This window comes from Nerophis lumbriciformis, linkage group LG26, assembly GCF_033978685.3.
Source record: "Nerophis lumbriciformis linkage group LG26, RoL_Nlum_v2.1, whole genome shotgun sequence".
NCBI lineage: Eukaryota > Metazoa > Chordata > Actinopteri > Syngnathiformes > Syngnathidae > Nerophis > Nerophis lumbriciformis.
Window position 1 is genome coordinate 3,997,576 of NC_084573.2, and position 18,946 is coordinate 4,016,521.

The 18,946-nt window shown below is 44.8% G+C and overlaps 1 protein-coding gene across 2 annotated transcripts in view; it reads left to right on the plus strand.

The window, feature by feature from the left end:
• Positions 1 to 18,621, plus strand: part of znf106a (zinc finger protein 106a) — a 104,409-nt gene extending 85,788 nt beyond the window's left edge. For both annotated transcript variants that reach the window (XM_061987644.2, XM_061987643.2), the window contains exons 8-23: positions 510 to 667; positions 5,571 to 5,631; positions 5,708 to 5,932; positions 6,012 to 6,144; positions 10,388 to 10,930; positions 11,008 to 11,045; positions 13,363 to 13,478; positions 13,541 to 13,675; positions 14,267 to 14,383; positions 14,458 to 14,649; positions 15,036 to 15,098; positions 15,174 to 15,293; positions 15,359 to 15,430; positions 15,495 to 15,566; positions 17,926 to 18,072; positions 18,140 to 18,621. In XM_061987644.2, the coding sequence (XP_061843628.1) occupies positions 510 to 667; positions 5,571 to 5,631; positions 5,708 to 5,932; positions 6,012 to 6,144; positions 10,388 to 10,930; positions 11,008 to 11,045; positions 13,363 to 13,478; positions 13,541 to 13,675; positions 14,267 to 14,383; positions 14,458 to 14,649; positions 15,036 to 15,098; positions 15,174 to 15,293; positions 15,359 to 15,430; positions 15,495 to 15,566; positions 17,926 to 18,072; positions 18,140 to 18,193 (2,246 nt within the window). In that variant the 3' untranslated portion in view covers positions 18,194 to 18,621. The remainder of the gene's footprint in view (positions 1 to 509; positions 668 to 5,570; positions 5,632 to 5,707; positions 5,933 to 6,011; positions 6,145 to 10,387; positions 10,931 to 11,007; positions 11,046 to 13,362; positions 13,479 to 13,540; positions 13,676 to 14,266; positions 14,384 to 14,457; positions 14,650 to 15,035; positions 15,099 to 15,173; positions 15,294 to 15,358; positions 15,431 to 15,494; positions 15,567 to 17,925; positions 18,073 to 18,139) is intronic.
• The last annotated feature ends 325 nt before the right edge of the window (positions 18,622 to 18,946 follow it).

Genomic DNA, 18,946 nt, shown 5'->3' on the forward strand with positions numbered 1-18,946 from the left:
ACTTGCAATTACTGCTAATGTGGTCAAAGCTCCAAAACAACCAAAGAAACAAAAAGTTTTGTCTGTGGAGAGAGAAAAAAATGGCAGCTCAGTCGACAGAATTTTACCATTAAAAACGGTGGTAGAGTTTTTTCAATTTACAGTAATATACGATAAAAACATCTTAAATTAACAAAAATACCTTAAATTTAAAAAAAAACTATTGCCATTTTTAAAATGTGATTAATGACTTGCTTTGAAATCATACGTCAAGCAGATATTTCAGTATGTATTTTTATTTTAACAAACAAAATTGTTTGGAAAGTATAATATTGGATAATATTTAAAAAAAAGTGTTAAAACGGGAAAAAAACGGATACATTTAGTAAGAAAACAACGTACTTTATTGATGCATGTTATTTCCAGTCGATGTGGCGGGCCAGATCTGGATCTGGTACCTCACTGTGCCACCTGTGCTCTAAGTAGTCTACTCTTAACGGTGTTCCGTGTGTGTTCCGGGGGGCTTTTAGCGGATCGTTTACAGATCGACCAGCTGCTCTCCGTGTCCCTGCGCGAGGAGGAGCTGAGTCGCTCGCTGCAGACGGTGGACAGCAACCTCATCCAGGCCAGGACGGCGCTGGAGGCCGCCTTCATGCAGGTGCAGAGTTTCATGGTGGTCAAGCAGCAGGTGGGTCACAGCACTGATACGAGACAAGTGTTTGTTTTATATTTGGGAATTTTTGTTAAAGAACAATTACTTTTCAGTGTACATGAATGAAGGTGTGTGTTGCTGAACCCGACTTGGACATTATCTGGACTGGACCTGGTTTTAAAAAAAAACTTTAAACGAAGCTAATTTCATTTACAACCAGGTCTTGGGAAGATAAGGTCCTTTTTTTTTTCTTTTTTTTTTTAGATAAGATAAATAAATATTTTCTTGGATAAAAAAGAAAGTAAAACAATATAAAAATAATTACATAAAAAAAAAAAAAAAAGTAATTAAATGAAAATGTTAGTGGACCAGCAGCACAAACAATCAAGTGTGCTTCAGGGACTGTGTCCCTTGCAGAAGTGTTGTCCATGTTGTGGGAACCAGAATATTGGTAGCACAAAGAAACAACCCCTTTTGTGTGAGTGGGTGTGTATGCAGGGCCGGCCCGTGGCATAGGCCGTATAGGAAAATGCTAAGGGCGCCGTCCATCAGGGGGCGCCACGCCAGTGCCACAAATGTTGGAGAAAAAAAAAAGAGAAAAAAAAAAGTTGGTACTATTATTTCTAAATACAACAAATAATCCCACGTTAATTAAAATGCAAAGTAAAGCCTATTTAATAGAAATATTATTTGTTACAACATTACACCCACAGGTGGGTGCCATGATTGGGTATAAAAGCAGCTTCCATGAAATGCTCAGTCATTCACAAACAAGGACGGGGCGAGGGTCGCTACTTTGTCAACAAATGCCTGAGAAAACTGTTTAAGAACAACATTTCTCAACCAGCTATTGCAAGGAATTTAGGGATTTCACCATCTACGAATCTGGAGAAATCACTGCACGTAAACGATGATATTACGCACCTTCGATCCCTCAGTCGGTATTGCATCAAAAAGCGACATCCGTGTGTAAAGGATATCACCACATGGGCTCAGGAACGCTTCAGAAAACCACTGTCAGTAACTACAGTTGGTGGATACATCTGTAAGTGCAAGTTAAAACTCTACCATGCCAAAGCCAAAGCCATTTATCAACAACACCCAGAAACGCTTCGCTGGGCTTGAGCTCATCTAAGATGGACTGATGCAAAGTGGAAAAGTGTTCTGTGGTCTGACGAGTCCACATTTCAAATTGTTTTTGGAAACTGTGGACGTCGTGTCCTCCGGACCAAAGGGAATAAGAACCTTCCGGACTGTTCAAGGCGCGAAGTTGAAAAAGCCAGCATCTCTGATGGTATGGGGGTGTATTAGTGCCCAAGGCACGGGTAACTTACACATCTGTGAAGGCACCATTAATGCTGAAAGGTACATACATGTTTTGGAGCCATCCAAGCAAATGTCTTTTTCATGGACGCCCCTGCTTATTTCAGCAAGACAATGCAATGTAAAAGTAGCAATGATTTCATGGGAAAATTGTGAAATTTACTGTGGTTTCTACATAATTTTTCTCTAAATGAATGGCATTTACAGTAATACACCGAAAAATCTACAGTTGTTGAAATGCAGTAAAAACAAACAAAAAAAAACTGACAGCTCAGGTGCCAAAATGTTATTGTAAAGTTGCAGTTTTTTTTTATTTAAAAAAATACCCGTTATGTAAATTTAAGAGTAAAATTCTGGCAACTGAGCTGCCTTTTTTTAACCATAAAAACAGCAGTTCTGTTTTACAGATGAAAAGTGTTCTGTGGTCTGGCGAGTCCACATTTCAAATTGTTTTTGGAAACTGTGGACGTCGTGTCCTCCAGACCAAAGGGAATAAGAACCTTCCGGACTGTTCAAGGCGCAAAGTTGAAAAGCCAGCATCTCTGATGGTATGGGGGGTGTATTAGTGCCCAAGGCACGGGTAACTTACACATCTGTGAAGGCACCATTAATGCTGAAAGGTACATACAGGTTTTGGAGCCATCCAAGCAAATGTCTTTTTCATGGACGCCCCTGCTTATTTCAGCAAGACGATGCCAAGCCACGTTCTGCGCGTGTTACAACAGCGTGGCTTAGTAGTAAAAGACTAGACTGTCCAGACCTGTCTCCCATTTAAAATGTGTGGCGCATTATGAAGTGTCAAATACCACAACGGAGACTGTTGAACAACTCAAGCTGTACATCAAGCAAGAATGGGAAAGAATTCCACTTCAAAAATGTGTCTCCTCAGTTCCCAAACCTTTACTGAGTGTTGTTAAAAGGAAAGGCCATGTAACACAGTGGTAAAAATGCCCCTGTGACAACTTTTTTGCAATTAAATTCTAAGTTAATGATTATTTGCGGGGAAAAAATGAAGTTTCTCAGTGTGAACATGAAATATCTTGTCTTTGTAGTCTATTCAATTGAATATAAGCCATACTTGCCTAACCCTCCCGGATTTTCCGGGAGACTCCCGAATTTCAGCGCCTCTCCCGAAAAAATCCCGGGACAAATTTTCTCCCGAAAAAGTCCCGAAATTCAGGCGGAGCTGGAGGCCACGCCCCCTCCAGCCCCATGCGGACCTGAGTGACGTGTTGACAGCCTGTTCAAACGTCCGCTTTCTCACAATATAAACAGGACAATACTGCCATCTACTGTACATGCATATGTGACCCACCCATAATGTGTCACATTTTTGTGTTGATTTATTTATTTTATTTTGTGGTTTGAATTCGTTTTTGGAGCTGTCATTACACATTTATCAGTATTCACATTGGTCAGTAGGGCGTTTCTTCCCAATTGAATGCTATCACCTGCAGACCGGAAGTGTCTTGTCATTCTGATGAGCGCGACCAGTCTGTGAACAATTGAAACGTCCTGTGTGCTTTTTCCTCCTGTATAACAGGTTAGTTTTGGTGAATCAACTCACTGAATAATATCCATGTGATCTTTATAAGTTTAAGTACACATTCTGATGGTGGAGCCTAACTCTAAAAGTGTTTGTGAGTTGTAGTTTGTATTTGTGAATGAATCCAGTGCACGGCTGCAGTAATCAATACAAAAAGGCGACGTGAGTGCGCAATGTTTATATAGGAACTTCTGATCCTAATTCAGAATCCCAAATTAGAGCTCCCGTTTTCTTATTGATTTTATAATGTATATTTGTATAATGTGTGTGTTCTGAAATAGTGACAGAGAATAGAACAAGGATGGACAATTCAACCCTTAACTCAACAATGAGTAGATGAGTGTTATGTGTATGTATATGTGTAAATAAATGATCACTGAAATTCAAGTATTTCTTTTATTTATTTATATGTATATATATATATATATATATATATATATACCGTCTTTTCCGCACCATAAGGCGCCCTGGGTTATAAGCCGCGCCTTCAATGAACGGCATATTTCAAAACTTTGTCCACCTATAAGCCGCCCCGTGTTGTAAGCCGCATCTAACTGCGCTAAAAGAATGTCAAAAAAACAGTCAGATAGGTCAGTCAAACTTTAATAATATATTAAAAACCAGCGTGATGTGGGCGCGCATGGAGTCGTATATCAACATGGACGGAGCTGCGTGAAAAAAGCCACCCGGCCTCTTCGCGTAAACTTACCTTAACCACTCGCTCATCTTTTCTTCATCCATCCATCCCTTCGAGTTAGCTTTTATGATGACGCCGGCTGGAAAGGTCTCTTTTGGCAAGGTCTTCCTTTTGAATATCACCATGGGTGGAAGTTTCTGGCCATTAGCATGGCAAGCTAGAACCACAGTGAAGGATGACTTCTCATTCCCTGTGGTGCGAATATTCACCGTACGTGCTCCCGTTGTATCCACAGTGCGGTTCACAGGAATATCAAAAGTCAGTGGAACCTCGTCCATGTTGATAATGTTCTCTGGCCGGATCTTTTTTTCAGCTATCTTGTTTTTACAATATGCACGGAAAGTAGCCAGCTTTTCTTGAAAGTCTTTAGGCAGTTGCTGTGAAATAGTAGTCCGTGTGCGGATGGAGAGATTGCGTCTTTTCATGAACCGGAAACCTGTCGCCATTTTGTGGTCTTTACAGATGTAAACACACAAAGGAAATGAAACGTACGGTAATATCCGCGCACTTTTTCTTCTTCTACGCGGGCAGGTGGTTGCTTACAGTAGAAGAAGAAGCGCTTCCTGTTCTATGGGGGCGGGTGCTTACCTTGGCGGTTGCTTGCGTAGAAGAAGAAGCACTTCCTCTTCTACGGGGAAAAAAGATGGCGGCTGTTTACCGTAGTTGCGAGACCGAAACTTTATGAAAATGAATCTTAATATTAATCCATATATAAAGCGCACCGGGTTAAAAGCCGCACTGTCAGTTTTTGAGTAAATTTGTGGTTTTTAGGTGCGGCTAATAGTGCGGAAAATACGGTAATCAATACAAAAAGGCGACGTGAGTGCGCAATGTTTATATAGGAACTTCTGATCCTAATTCAGAATCCCAAATTAGAGCTCCCGTTTTCTTATTGATTTTATAATGTATATTTGTATAATGTGTGTGTTCTGAAATAGTGACAGAGAATAGAACAAGGATGGACAATTCAACCCTTAACTCAACAATGAGTAGATGAGTGTTATGTGTGTGCATATGGGTAAATAAATGATCACTGAAATTCAAGTATTTCTTTTATTTATTTATATGTATATATATATATATATATATATATATATATATATGTAATAAAATAAATATATATAGCTAGAATTCACTGAAAGTCAAGTATTTCTTATATATATCTCTTAACCACGCCCCCAAACACGCCCCCGACCACGCCCCCCACCCCCACCCCCACCTCCCGAAATCGGAGGTCTCAAGATTGGCAAGTATGATATAAGCATTTGCTTTGCTCGTTTTTATTTGCCATTTACACAACGTACCAACTTCACTGGTTTTGTAGAAACACCTCATTGATACGGTCTTATTGTTGCACGGTTGCTCCTTTTCAGATCACCGCAGAGATGAGCAGCCTGAGAGAACGGCGCATTGAGTTATTAAAAGGGATGCAAGGTAACGTTCAATAACTCGACTGCAGTTTATGTTTCAAATGAGGGCCAACGTGGGTTTGTTGCAATGGGGAACACAGGCGAAGCACCTCCACTGCGACTGAAAGAGGAGAAGGCCGACCAGGCGGATTCCTCCTTGGTTGCATCCATGTCCTCTCTTCCAAGCGCCGCTGCACCTCCTCCTCCTCCTCGCTGCGCCTCGCCTCCGTCATTCAGCACCCCCCTAATATCCGTCAAGCAGGAGCCCCTCTCCCCTGTGCGGGTCACCTCAGAGTCTGAGCCTTTGGAGGCTGCCGCCCAAGCAGGTAAGGATCATTACTCTGCTCCAGGATTGCGCGAAAAAAAAAGACTCCTATTTGGTTACTGAATGATGTGCCTCTCTAGCGCCCACCTCAATGTCCACCGGAACAATGTTGTGTCAAGCTGGAGGCGAGTCTGCGGACGTCAAGGACCGCCTTTCGGGAATGTCGGAGTCTAAGGAAAAGGCGGTCAAGGCGATACATCCCCTACACCAGAGGTGGGTAGTAACGCGCTACATTTACTCCGTTACATCTACTTGAGTAACTTTTGGGATAAATTGTACTTCTAAGAGTAGTTTTAATGCAACATACTTTTACTTGAGTATATTTATAGAGACGAAACGCTACTTTTACTCCGCTCCATTTATCTACATTCAGCTCGCTACTGATTTTTATCCATCTGTTAATGCACGCTTTGTTTGTTTTGGTCTGTCAGACAGACCTTCAAAGTAGGATCTATCGCATGCCTGCTTTTCACCAATCAAATGCAGTCACTGGTGACATTTCACTCCGTTTCACCAATCAAATGCAGTCACTGGTGACGTTTCACTCCGTTTCACCAATCAAATGCAGTCACTGGTGACGTTTCACTCCGTTTCACCAATCAAATGCAGTCACTGGTGACGTTTCACTCCGTTTCACCAATCAAATGCAGTCACTGGTGACGTTTCACTCCGTTTCACCAATCAAATGCGGTCACTGGTGACGTTTCACCAATTAAATGCAGTCACTGGTGACATTTCACTCCGTTTCACCAATCAAATGCAGTCACTTGTGACCTTTCACTCCGTTTCACCAATCAAATGCAGTCACTGGTGACGTTTCACCAATCAAATGCAGTCACTGGTGACATTTCACTCCGTTTCACCAATCAAATGCAGTCACTGGTGACGTTTCACTCCGTTTCACCAATCAAATGCAGTCACTGGTGACGTTTCACTCCGTTTCACCAATCAAATGCAGTCACTGGTGACGTTTCACTCCGTTTCACCAATCAAATGCAGTCACTGGTGACGTTTCACTCCGTTTCACCAATCAAATGCAGTCACTGGTGACGTTTCACTCCGTTTCACTCCGTTTCACCAATCAAATGCAGTCGCTGGTGACGTTTCACTCCGTTTCACCAATCAAATACAGTCACTGGTGACATTTCACTCAGTTTCACCAATCAAATGCAGTCACTGGTGACATTTCACTCCATTTCACCAATCAAATGCAGTCACTGGTGACGTTTCACTCCGTTTCACCAATCAAATGCAGTCACTGGTGACATTTCACTCCGTTTCACCAATCAAATGCAGTCACTGGTGACATTTCACTCCGTTTCACCAATCAAATGCAGTCACTGGTAAGGATGTCCCGATCCAGGTTTTTGCACTTCCGATCCGATATTGTTTTTGCACTTCCGATCCGATACCGATACTGACCGATACCGGCCTATCCGAGCATGTATTAAAGTTTAAAGTTATTTAGCCTACTTAGTTGTCAGAATCATGTTGAAAAGGGTTTTAGTACTCTTGATAACAACTAGCCAGTTAAATTAGGGGAGTTTGAATAATACACAATGGTTGGTAACAAGAAACTGACCTGTTTATTCAAGGATAAACACAAAATAGACAAAATTATACATGACAAACAGAAATGGCATCATTGAACTAGGGCTGGGCGATATGGCCTTTTTTTAATATTGCGATATTTTAAGGCCATATTGCGATACACGATATATATCTCGATATTTTGCCTTAGCCTTGAATGAACACTTGATGCATATAATCACAGCAGTATGATGATTCTATGTGTCTACATTAAAACATTCTTCTTCATACTGCATTAATATATGCTACTTTTATACTTTCATGCAGAGAAGGAAATCACAACTAAAAAAAATCACTATTTTTTTCATACGGTGTTGATCTGGAAATGTTTGCCTCGGCATTTTGATGGTGTGGACGTGTGGCACCGAATGGAGATAAGCGTCTCGACAGACGTCACAATATTTGAACAATGATGACGAAAACGGTTTTCTCTGTCGTGTCCGCGTGTCGAAAGTTGTTATGCGCTTATTTTTTTATTTGATTTTGTGCGTGGCATAGATTTGCCGTGCGCAGAGGACGCTCTGCTGGGAGAGGGCGTATACGTATGTGACGTATGACGTGACAGTATGTGACGTGTATAAGAAGGTGCGCTTGTCTGTCTGTGAGAGGGAGACACAGGAAAGAGTGAGAAGAGCCTGTCGTGTAATGCCAGCAGCTAAAAGCAACTGCGTGAGAATCCACAGACCTGTGGATGTGTTGAAGGTGTGCTGGAAAATGCGGAACGGAAATTAGGGAGCAGCAGAAAAGTGGAATGTATTATTTAAATCGGTGCGTTGGAAAACACGGACCGGAGTTTTGTTTTAAACTGGATCTGGATCGGCATTTTCCCATGCCTTGCCGATACGCATTTTTTTGCAAATATCGGCGGCCGATCCGATCCAATTATCGGATCGGGACATCCCTAGTCACTGGTGACGTTTGACTCCGTTTCAGCAATCAAACAGAGCCAGGCGGTCACATGATTAACTGCACATAAAGTTTCAGCGGCAAACAACAATGGCAGAGACAACAACGAACGCAAACACCCCTGGCCTCACATAAAATCGATGTTCACGCTTCAGACAACCAAAAAAAAGTTATGTAATGCGTTGTCATATGTGTCTTCTCAAACAAGTGGACATTTCAGCTTACATGAACTCAACGTCAAATTTGAGGAAGCACATGGCGGTAAGTAACGTTAGTAGATATTTTGGCTGTCACCGTAGACTGAAGTTAGCTTCCCTGCTGTGAACCACTGTCAAATGTACATCGTGTGGGGACATTTATTAACGCACTGCAGCCTCATAGACACACACACACACACACACACACACACGCATACATTCAAACACCAATCAGAAGTGCACAGTGTGTTCCCAGGTGCAGCCCACACCTATCAGAGTTTATGGTTTGCGTAAAGGCTAACTTGTTATTTTCCTTTGTAATCTCTGCCTACTGAGCCTATGGTGCTGTTAAGTTATTGTGGCTCAGTTTGCCTTAATTTATTTTAATTTTAATGTATTATTATTTAATATATATTATTGTTTTAGTTGCTTAAGAGATATTCCTGGCTCTGAATTTGTTCATTGCTATGTTTATGTTTTTGTGCATTATTTGTTGCTGTCATCATTAAACGAACAGGTTACTCATCAGTTACTCAGTACTTAAGTAGTTTTTTAACAACATACTTTTTACTTTTACTCAAGTAAATATTTGGGTGACTACTCCTTACTTTTACTTGAGTACCGTATATATGTCATTTAGTATTTTCCGCACCATAAGCCGCCCTGGGTTATAAGCCGCGCCTTCAATGAACGGCATATTTCAAAACTTTGTCCACCTATAAGCCGCCCCGTGTTATAAGCCGCATCTAACTGCGCTAAAGGAATGTCAAAAAAACGGTCAGATAGGTCAGTCAAACTTTAATAATATATTAAAAACCAGCGTGATGTGGGCGCGCATGGAGTCGTATATCAACATGGACGGAGCTGCGTGAAAAAAGCCACCCGGCCTCTTCGCGTAAACTTACCTTAACCACTCGCTCATCTTTTCTTCATCCATCCATCCCTTCGAGTTAGCTTTTATGATGACGCCGGCTGGAAAGGTCTCTTTTGGCAAGGTCTTCCTTTTGAATATCACCATGGGTGGAAGTTTCTGGCCATTAGCATGGCAAGCTAGAACCACAGTGAAGGATGACTTCTCATTCCCTGTGGTGCGAATATTCACCGTACGTGCTCCCGTTGTATCCACAGTGCGGTTCACAGGAATATCAAAAGTCAGTGGAACCTCGTCCATGTTGATAATGTTCTCTGGCCGGATCTTTTTTTCAGCTATCTTGTTTTTACAATATGCACGGAAAGTAGCCAGCTTTTTCTTGAAAGTCTTTAGGCAGTTGCTGTGAAATAGTAGTCCGTGTGCGGATGGAGAGATTGCGTCTTTTCATGAACCGGAAACCTGTCGCTTAGTAGGAGCCATTTTGTGGTCTTTACAGATGTAAACACACAAAGGAAATGAAACGTAATATCCGCGCGCTTCTTCTTCTTCTTCTACGCGGGCGGGTGGTTGCTTACAGTAGAAGAAGAAGCGCTTCCTCTTCTATGGGGGCGGGTGCTTACCTTGGCGGTTGCTTGCGTAGAAGAAGAAGCACTTCCTGTTCTACGGGGAAAAAAGATGGCGGCTGTTTACCGTAGTTGCGAGACCGAAACTTTATGAAAATGAATCTTAATATTAATCCATATATAAAGCGCACCGGGTTATAAGCCGCACTGTCAGTTTTTGAGTAAATTTGTGGTTTTTAGGTGCGGCTAATAGTGCGGAAAATACGGTAATAAATCTCTGAAGTAACAGTACAATTTCTGGCTACTCTACCCACCTCTGCCCTACACAGCCTGGACTCCAAATCCTCAGTCAGCAGCAGGAGAAGCTCCGAGACGGGCAGCCTCGCCGAGCGCTCGGCCTTCGAGTTCGAGACCCCCGCGGCCCCCACCGCGGCCTGCGAGCCGGGCGGCGGCAAGCGAGTGAGAAAGCTGAAGAAGAGGAAGGTGCTGGAAAAGGCTCACGGGAGCGTGCGGGCCGAGAGCAGCGACACGGAGATGGACGCCGAAGCCTCCAGGCCCAGGTGGCTCCGAGGGAACAGGAGGTCCAGCGGCAGCACTCAGGTCAGCACCTCCTCCCTGCCAAGCGGGGGCAGTGTGAAGATGGACAACGACGAGGAAGTGAGCGGGCCGGGCGGGAAGCCTCTCGAACAGCTCGTTCTCCCCGAGCCGGACCCCTCGGTGCTGACGGAGGAAAAGATGGACGTGACCGCAGCCGGGACCTCGTTATCTCCTCCGGCTCGCGTCCCGGACCCGTCCAGAGCCGAGCAGCCGAGCCTGGCGTGCAACGAGGTCACCTCCACCAGCGACATGGACATTTGTAAATCATCTGAGAGGTGAAACCCGAACATCCAAATAGTTTTGTTCTTGACATAGCTGATGCTAAAAGGTTGTCCACCACTACTCTTTACAGCGAAGTGTCATTTCCACAGACGACATGGACGTCTTCCCGTAAGTTAGTTCACGACAACACAGGGGTGTAACGGTACGCAAAAATTTCGGTTCGGTACGTACCTCGGTCTCTGCAGCATCGTGTGGACATCGGGGGCAGTACCTCTGGATTGGCAGACCGGGGTGGTGGTTCCTCTCTTTAAGAAGGGGAACCGGAGGGTGTGTTCTAACTATCGTGGGATCACACTCCTCAGCCTTCCCGGTAAGGTCTATTCAGGTGTACTGGAGAGGAGGCTACGCCGGATAGTGGAACCTCGGATTCAGGAGGAACAGTGTGGTTTTCGTCCTGGTCGTGGAACTGTGGACCAGCTCTGTGCTCTCGGCAGGGTCCTTGAGGGTGCATGGGAGTTTGCCCAACCAGTCTACATGTGCTTTGTGGACTTGGAGAAGGCATTCGACCGTGTCCCTCGGGAGGTCCTGTGGGGAGTGCTCAGAGAGTATGGGGTCTCGGACTGTCTCATTGTGGCTGTCCGCTCCCTGTATGCTCAGTGTCAGAGCTTAGTCCGCATTGCCGCCAGTAAGTCGGACACGTTTCCAGTGAGGGTTGGACTCCGCCAAGGCTGCCCTTTGTCACCCATTCTGTTCATAACTTTTATGGACAGAATTTCTAGGCGCAGTCAAGGCGTTGAGGGGATCTGGTTTGGTGGCTGCAGGATTAGGTCTCTGCTTTTTGCGGATGATGTGGTCCTGATGGCTTCATCTGGCCGGGATCTTCAGCTCTCACTGGATCGGTTCGCAGCCGAGTGTGAAGCGACTGGGATGAGAATCAGCACCTCCAAGTCCGAGTCCATGGTTCTCTCCCGGAAAAGGGTGGAGTGCCATCTCCGGGTTGGGGAGGAGACCCTGCCCCAAGTGGAGGAGTTCAAGTACCTAGGAGTCTTGTTCACGAGTGGGGGAAGAGTGGATCGTGAGATCGACAGGCGGATCGGTGCGGCATCTTCAGTAATGCGGACGCTTTATCGATCCGTTGTGGTGAAGAAGGAGCTGAGCCGGAAGGCAAAGCTCTCAATTTACCGGTCGATCTACGTTCCCATCCTCACCTATGGTCATGAGCTTTGGGTTATGACCGAAAGGATAAGATCACGGGTACAAGCGGCCGAAATGAGTTTCCTCCGCCGGGTGGCGGGGCTCTCCCTTAGAGATAGGGTGAGAAGCTCTGTCATCCGGGGGGAGCTCAAAGTAAAGCCGCTGCTCCTCCACATCGAGAGGAGCCAGATGAGGTGGTTCGGGCATCTGGTCAGGATGCCACCCGATCGCCTCCCTCGGGAGGTGTTTAGGGCACGTCCGACCGGTAGGAGGCCACGGGGAAGACCCAGGACACGTTGGGAAGACTATGTCTCCCGGCTGGCCTGGGAACGCCTCGGGATCCCCCGGGAAGAGCTGGACGAAGTGGCTGGGGAGAGGAAAGTCTGGGCTTCCCTGCTTAGGCTGCTGCCCCCGCGACCCGACCTCGGATAGGCGGAAGAAGATGGATGGATGGATGGACGTACCTCGGTTTAGAGGTCACGGTTAGGTTAATTTCGGTACAGTAAGAAAACAACAAAATAAAACATTTTTGGTTATTTATTTACCTAATTTGTAAACAATAGCTTTATCCTTTTAACATTGGGAACACTATAATAATTCTGCCCACGTTAATCAACATTAAACTGCCTCAAGTTGTTGCTCAGATTAAATAAAATGACAAAACTTTTCTTCTACATATAAAAAGTGCAACATTAAACAGTTTCAAGTCAACTCATGCTTAATTTATTACAGCATTTGGGAAGCCTGTAGTTGATTTTTATTATGTAAATATTATATTTTTATCAACATGTGATAGCAGGGACCCTGCCATTCAAAACTAGGCTGCTGCATTACTAATGATTAATGTAACTATAGCTGAAAAAATGGTACAATAGCAATAGGAGAGACTATTCATCCCTGAACACCATGGAGTTCATGCACTTACATTATTATATCAACTATCAGAGACAGAAACTCTTCATCTAACATAATGTCCTTTTTTGCTGCTTCAACACAGCTCAATCAACACAGAAAAAGGTAAAGTGAAATAACAGATAGACAGGGCTTTGCTGTCCGTAACACACACACACACTCACACCGCAAAATGAGCTAACGTTACGCTAAAAGCGAATTAGCCTTCACCTCAAGCCAGGACTGCGAGCGAGCTGAGCTACTTGTTCGGTACATCTCCGAACCGAATCCCCCGTACCGAAACGGTTCAATACAAATACACGTACCGTTACGCCCCTACGACGATACCATCTAAATATCTAGTAACGTCATTTGACGTGTTTTCCTGTATTGTTCTCAGACACGTCCTGCGGCACGTTCGAGGGCCACCAGGAGGCGGTGAACGCCATGCAGGTCCACAACGGCCTGCTCTACACCTGCTCGGGAGACCGCACCGTCAAAGCCCTGGACTTGCAGGTGGGCGCACGCACACCATTTTTCCGCTCTGGGCGTACGCGTGACCTCTTATCTTCTCGCAGAGCCGCAAGTGTGTCGCCGTGTTTTCGGGCCACACGTCCAAAGTGAGCTGCCTGTTGGTGTCGGCCGCACCCTGCCTGCAGCGCCGCCTGTACTCTGGTTCTAGCGACCAGACCATCCGGTGCTACAATCTTAAGGTATTTTTTGTTTAAAACTATCCAGCTCAGGGGTGTCCAACTACGGTCTTCAGTTTGGCCCGTGAGACGACGTCACACGGTGTTTCCAAATTCATTTTAAATATCGGACATTCTGATATGTGCCGACATCTTGTGGACAATGTGAGTAATTCCGGTCAATGACCTATTAATTAAAGTGAACTGTTTTACGACCTTTTCTTTCAACTGTTTTAATCAAAGGCGATGGCTGTTTACGACCCCCGTCCCTTAGAAACAGCCGTTGCCATGTAATCAGGGAAAGTCCAAATAAAAGAGGAGCGTAGTGGAGACTGTACAAGAGTACAGGCCAGACGTCTCTCCTCAATTGAGCCAAATTTAATTCTGTCTCTGTTTAATTCCTTGCTTCTTGTCTTGTTTAATAGATGTCATCAAAATCCTACAAAATAAATGTTTATTTTGTTTAGCGTGCAGATTGGGTATTTATTTTGTGTGCAGCATATAATGCCACACTTTGGACACCCCTGAAATTAATTATCAGACTCTTATATGTCTGTAGTTGACTGACGGATGATTGGCATGTCCGTGAGAAGGTCTTATTTGTGTTGTTCACAGACCAAGGAATTGGAGCAGCAATTCAGTCTGGCAGACCGCGTCCTCTGCCTCCACAGCCGATGGAAGCTTCTCTACGCCGGTCTGGCCAACGGCAATGTGGTGACCTTCGACCTCACCGTGAGTGACGCAGCGGTGTGACGGCCCAGTCGCGACGCACCGTGGCTTACGCCGTGGTGTGTTTGTGACTTCAGAGCAACAAGCAGAGGGACGAGTTCGAGTGCCACGCCCCGCGGGCCGTCAGCTGCCTGGCGTCGTACCAAGAGGGCTCCAGGCGGATCCTACTGGTGGGCTCCTATGACAGCACCATCAGCGTGAGGGACGCCAAGACCGGTCTGCTGCTGCGCACGCTGGGGGGACACACCAAGACGGTCCTCTGCATGAAGGTGCCCCCCCCCACACACACACACGCCTCTTCACGTTGAAATTATAAAAAAAGGCTAAAGACACAACTTTTTAATCAGGCTTTTCACTAATCATCTGGTTTGTATTATTTTATCCTGTTGTTTTTCATCTTAATCATTAACATGTCCACTATTATTCTCATGTTTTATTAACTTATTAATGTAATATTTATATTATTTATTTATATTTGTTTTATTATACATATGCATTTACCGTACATGTATTTTTTGTTTTTCCCCGGTGTGGCATGGAAGGTGGCGTTTTACCTCAAATCCTTTATTATTTTAGTTTTTGCTTTGTTATTGCCAATAGTGCTGTCTGTGTGTTCTAAGAAGATGGAGCCAAGGTTAACGACGTTTGTTTCCAGGTTGTGAACGACATGGTTTTCAGCGGCTCCAGCGACCAGAACGTCTACGCGCACAACATCCATGTGAGTCCACCTTCTTTCACGTAGCGTGCAGGTGCAGGCGGGATGGGTGGGCTGACGCCGGCGTCTTCTGTGCAGAGCGGCGAGCTGGTGCGCGTCTACAAGGGCCACAGTCACGCCGTCACCGTGGTAACGGTTGTTGGCAAGGTGATGCTGACCGCCTGCCTGGACAAACTGGTCCGCGTCTACGACCTACAGGTGCCTTCCTTTGCATCACGCATTGTGGACTGAACCAAGCCTGAGCTTTATTCCTCCCTCCACAGTCTCGAGAGCAGCTGCAGGTGTACGCCGGACATTCGGACATGGTGACCAGCATGGCGGTCCACCAGAACAAGGTGAGTCAACACCAAACGGCTTCTTCAAAGACTGGACTTGGAACACGCGTGGTCTTTTTTTCAGATCTACACGGGCTGCTACGACGGCAGCGTGCAGGCCGTGGAGCTGAACCTGTCACAGAACTACCGCTGCAGGGTAAGAAGACATTCAGCAATAATTGATTTCATGGATCTCAAGTGTGGCCCGCAGAATATTGTCAAAGTGAAATGAAATGAAAAAGCGGTAAACATTTATGAAAAAAGTGCAGAAAGATGTAATGCTGTGAGAAAAGTCTGATGTTTTGATAATAATAATAACTATCTCATATTGATGTGCAATATTTGAAATGAACAAATGAAAAAGATGGTTTGACTATTCTTAAATGTCAGTAAAAGTGAAATAATGATATTTGGTAAGAGTAGAAGAGAAAGTCACACACAAATACAAATAGATGGAATAGACATTGAAAGAGTAAATGAAACCAAATGTCTACGTTTATAATGATTGATGATTAAATGAACTGGAAATCCTGCTCCTTCTCCTTCTTTTCCTTCTCCTTCTTTCCTTCTCCTTCTCCTCCTTCTGCTCCTCCTCCTTCTCATTCTCCTTCTTCTTTTCCTTCCCCTTATTCTTCTTTCCCTTCTCCCTCTTCTTTTTCTTCTCCTTCTCTTTCTCATTTTCCTCCTTTTCCTTCTTTTTCTTTTTCTTCTCCTTTTTCTTTTCCTTCTCCCTCTTCTCTTTCTCCTCATTCTCCTTCTTCTTCTTTTCCTTCTCCTTCTCCTTCTTCTTTTCCTCCTCCTTCTTCTCCTTCTCTTTCTCCACCTTCTCCTCCTTCCCCTTCTTTTCCTTCTCCTTCTTTTCCTTCTCCTTCTTTCCTCCTTCTCTTCATTCTCCTTCTTCTTCTTTTCTTTCTCCTTCTCCTTCTCCCCCTTCTTTTCCTTCTTCTTCTTCTCCTTCTCCTTCTCCTTCTCCTTCTTCTCCTCCTCATTCTCCTTCTTCTTTTCCTTCTCCCTTTTCTATTCCTTCTTCTTTTTTCCTTTTCCTTCTTCTTCTTCTCCCTCTTCTTTCCCTTCTTCTTCTTCTCCTTCTTCTCCTTCTTCTTCTCCTTCTCATTGTTCTCCTTCTTCTTCTTTTCCTTTTCCTTCTTTTTTTTCTTCTCCTTCTTTTTCTTCTCCTTCTCTTTCTCCTTTTCTTCCTTCTCCTTCTTTTTCTTTTTATTCTCCTTCTTCTTTTCCTTCTCCCTCTCCTTCTTTTCCTTCTCCCTCTTCTATTCCTTCTCCCTCTCCTTCTTTTCCTTCTCCCTCTTCTATTCCTTCTCCTCTTTCTCCTTCTCCTTTTTTCCTTTTCCTTCTTCTCCTTCTCTTTCTTCTCCTTCTCATTCTCCTTCTTCTCTTTCTACTCCTTCTTATTTTCCTTCTTGTTCTTTTCCTTCTCCTTCTCCTTCTTCTCATTCTCCTTCTCATTCACCTTCTCCTTCATCTTCTCCTCCTTCTCCTTCTTCTCCTTCTTTCTTCTCCTTCTCCTTCTTCTTCTTTCTACTTGTTCTTCTTTTCCTTTTCCTTCTTCTTTTCCTTCTCTTTCTCCTTCTTCTCATTCTCCTTCTTCTTCTTTCCCTTCTCCTTCTCCCTCTTCTTTTCTTTCTCCTTCTCTTTCTCCTTCTCCTTCTTTTCCTTCTCCCTCTTCTATTCCTTCTCCTTGTTTTTTCCTTTTCCTTCTTCTTCTTTTTCTTCTCCCTCTTCTTTTCTTTCTCCTTCTTCTGCTTCTTCTACATTTTTTTTCTTTAACTTCCACGTCAACTACTTCTTGTTTTACTTATTTTTGTACTTCTTCTACTTCTTCTTTTTCTGCTACTTCCTATTCTACTTTTTCTTTTACTTCTACTTCTTTTCCTCTTCTTCTTCTACTACTTCTTCTATTTCTTCTACTTCTTCTTCTACTACTTCTACTTTTTTTCCTCTTCTTCATCTATTTCTTATTTTACTTCAACTTCTTCTACTACTACTTCTACAAGTACAACTACTATGGTATTTCACATAGTTTTCTGCATTTAAAACTGTAAAATGTGTTTAGTGGTCATCATGTTGAGTGGAAGGCCTGTGGGACACCAACTGCTCTTTGTCGCCCTCATGTGTCCACACTGCTCTTTGTCGCCCTCATGTGTCCACACTGCTCTTTGTCGCCCTCATGTGTCCACACTGCTCTTTGTCGCCCTCATGTGTCCACACTGCTCTTTGTCGCCCTCATGTGTCCACACTGCTCTTTGTCGCCCTCATGTGTCCACACTGCTCTTTGTCGCCCTCATGTGTCCACACTGCTCTTTGTCGCCCTCATGTGTCCACACTGCTCTTTGTCGCCCTCATGTGTCCACACTGCTCTTTGTCGCCCTCATGTGTCCACACTGCTCTTTGTCGCCCTCGTGTGTCCACACTGCTCTTTGTCGCCCTCGTGTGTCCACACTGCTCTTTGTCGCCCTCATGTGTCCACAATGCTCTTTGTCGCCCTCGTGTGTCTGCAGTGGCACGGCTGCTCGCAGGTTTTCGGCGTCATGGAGCACCTGCAGCAGCACCTGGTCAACGAGCACGCGGGCGACAAGGTGCAGACGCTGCGGTGCCGCTGGAGAGACTGCCAGGAGTTCTTCTGCGCCCGCGGCGGCTCCAAGCAGGTAATCTCCTGCCGTCGCCTTACCTGGAGGGGGAGGAGCTTACAGTAGATGTTGTGTTGTTACGCAGGGGATGCTCGCACACGTGCAGAAACACGGCGAGGAGGCGGAGCCGGAGCCTTGAGTTCCTCCCCCCCATATTGGGCGGGATAATTGGGAACGTGTCCACCACTTAACGTTCCATGTTGGAATCCAACATTTAAGTGTCCCTTGCTATTTTGTTTTTTTCTACGTTCAGACGGGCGTGCGGCGAGCGGCCACCATGCCCACACCCGCTTTTCCACTGACCAAATAAAGAGGCCTTTTCCCACCGAGATAATGTGAGCGCTGCCGGGGTAGAGAAAGAACGCCGTGCTTCCTAAAGGCCGCACTTGGCGTGCGTTCAGGACGTTTTTATTGTTGTGACGTGTCTTTGTGATCAACATCTTTATTTGATTTTATTATCAACGTTTTCTTCTCCTATAAGGCAGAAGACTGGACGGGTGGCGTCTTGTTTTCTTCTCCTATAAGGCAGAAGACTGGACGGGTGGCGTCTTGTTTTCTTCTCCTATAAGGCAGAAAGACTGGACGGGTGGCGTCTTGTTTTCTTCTCCTATAAGGCAGAAGACTGGACGGGTGGCGTCTTGTTTTCTTCTCCTATAAGGCAGAAGACTGGACGGGTGGCGTCTTGTTTTCTTCTCCTATAAGGCAGAAGACTGGACGGGTGGCGTCTTGTTTTCTTCTCCTATAAGGCAGAAGACTGGACGGGTGGCGTCTTGTTTTCTTCTCCTTTAAGGCAGAAGACTGGACGGGTGGCGTCTTGTTTTCTTCTCCTATAAGGTAGAAGACTGGACGGGTGGCGTCTTGTTTTCTTCTCCTATAAGGCAGAAGACTGGAC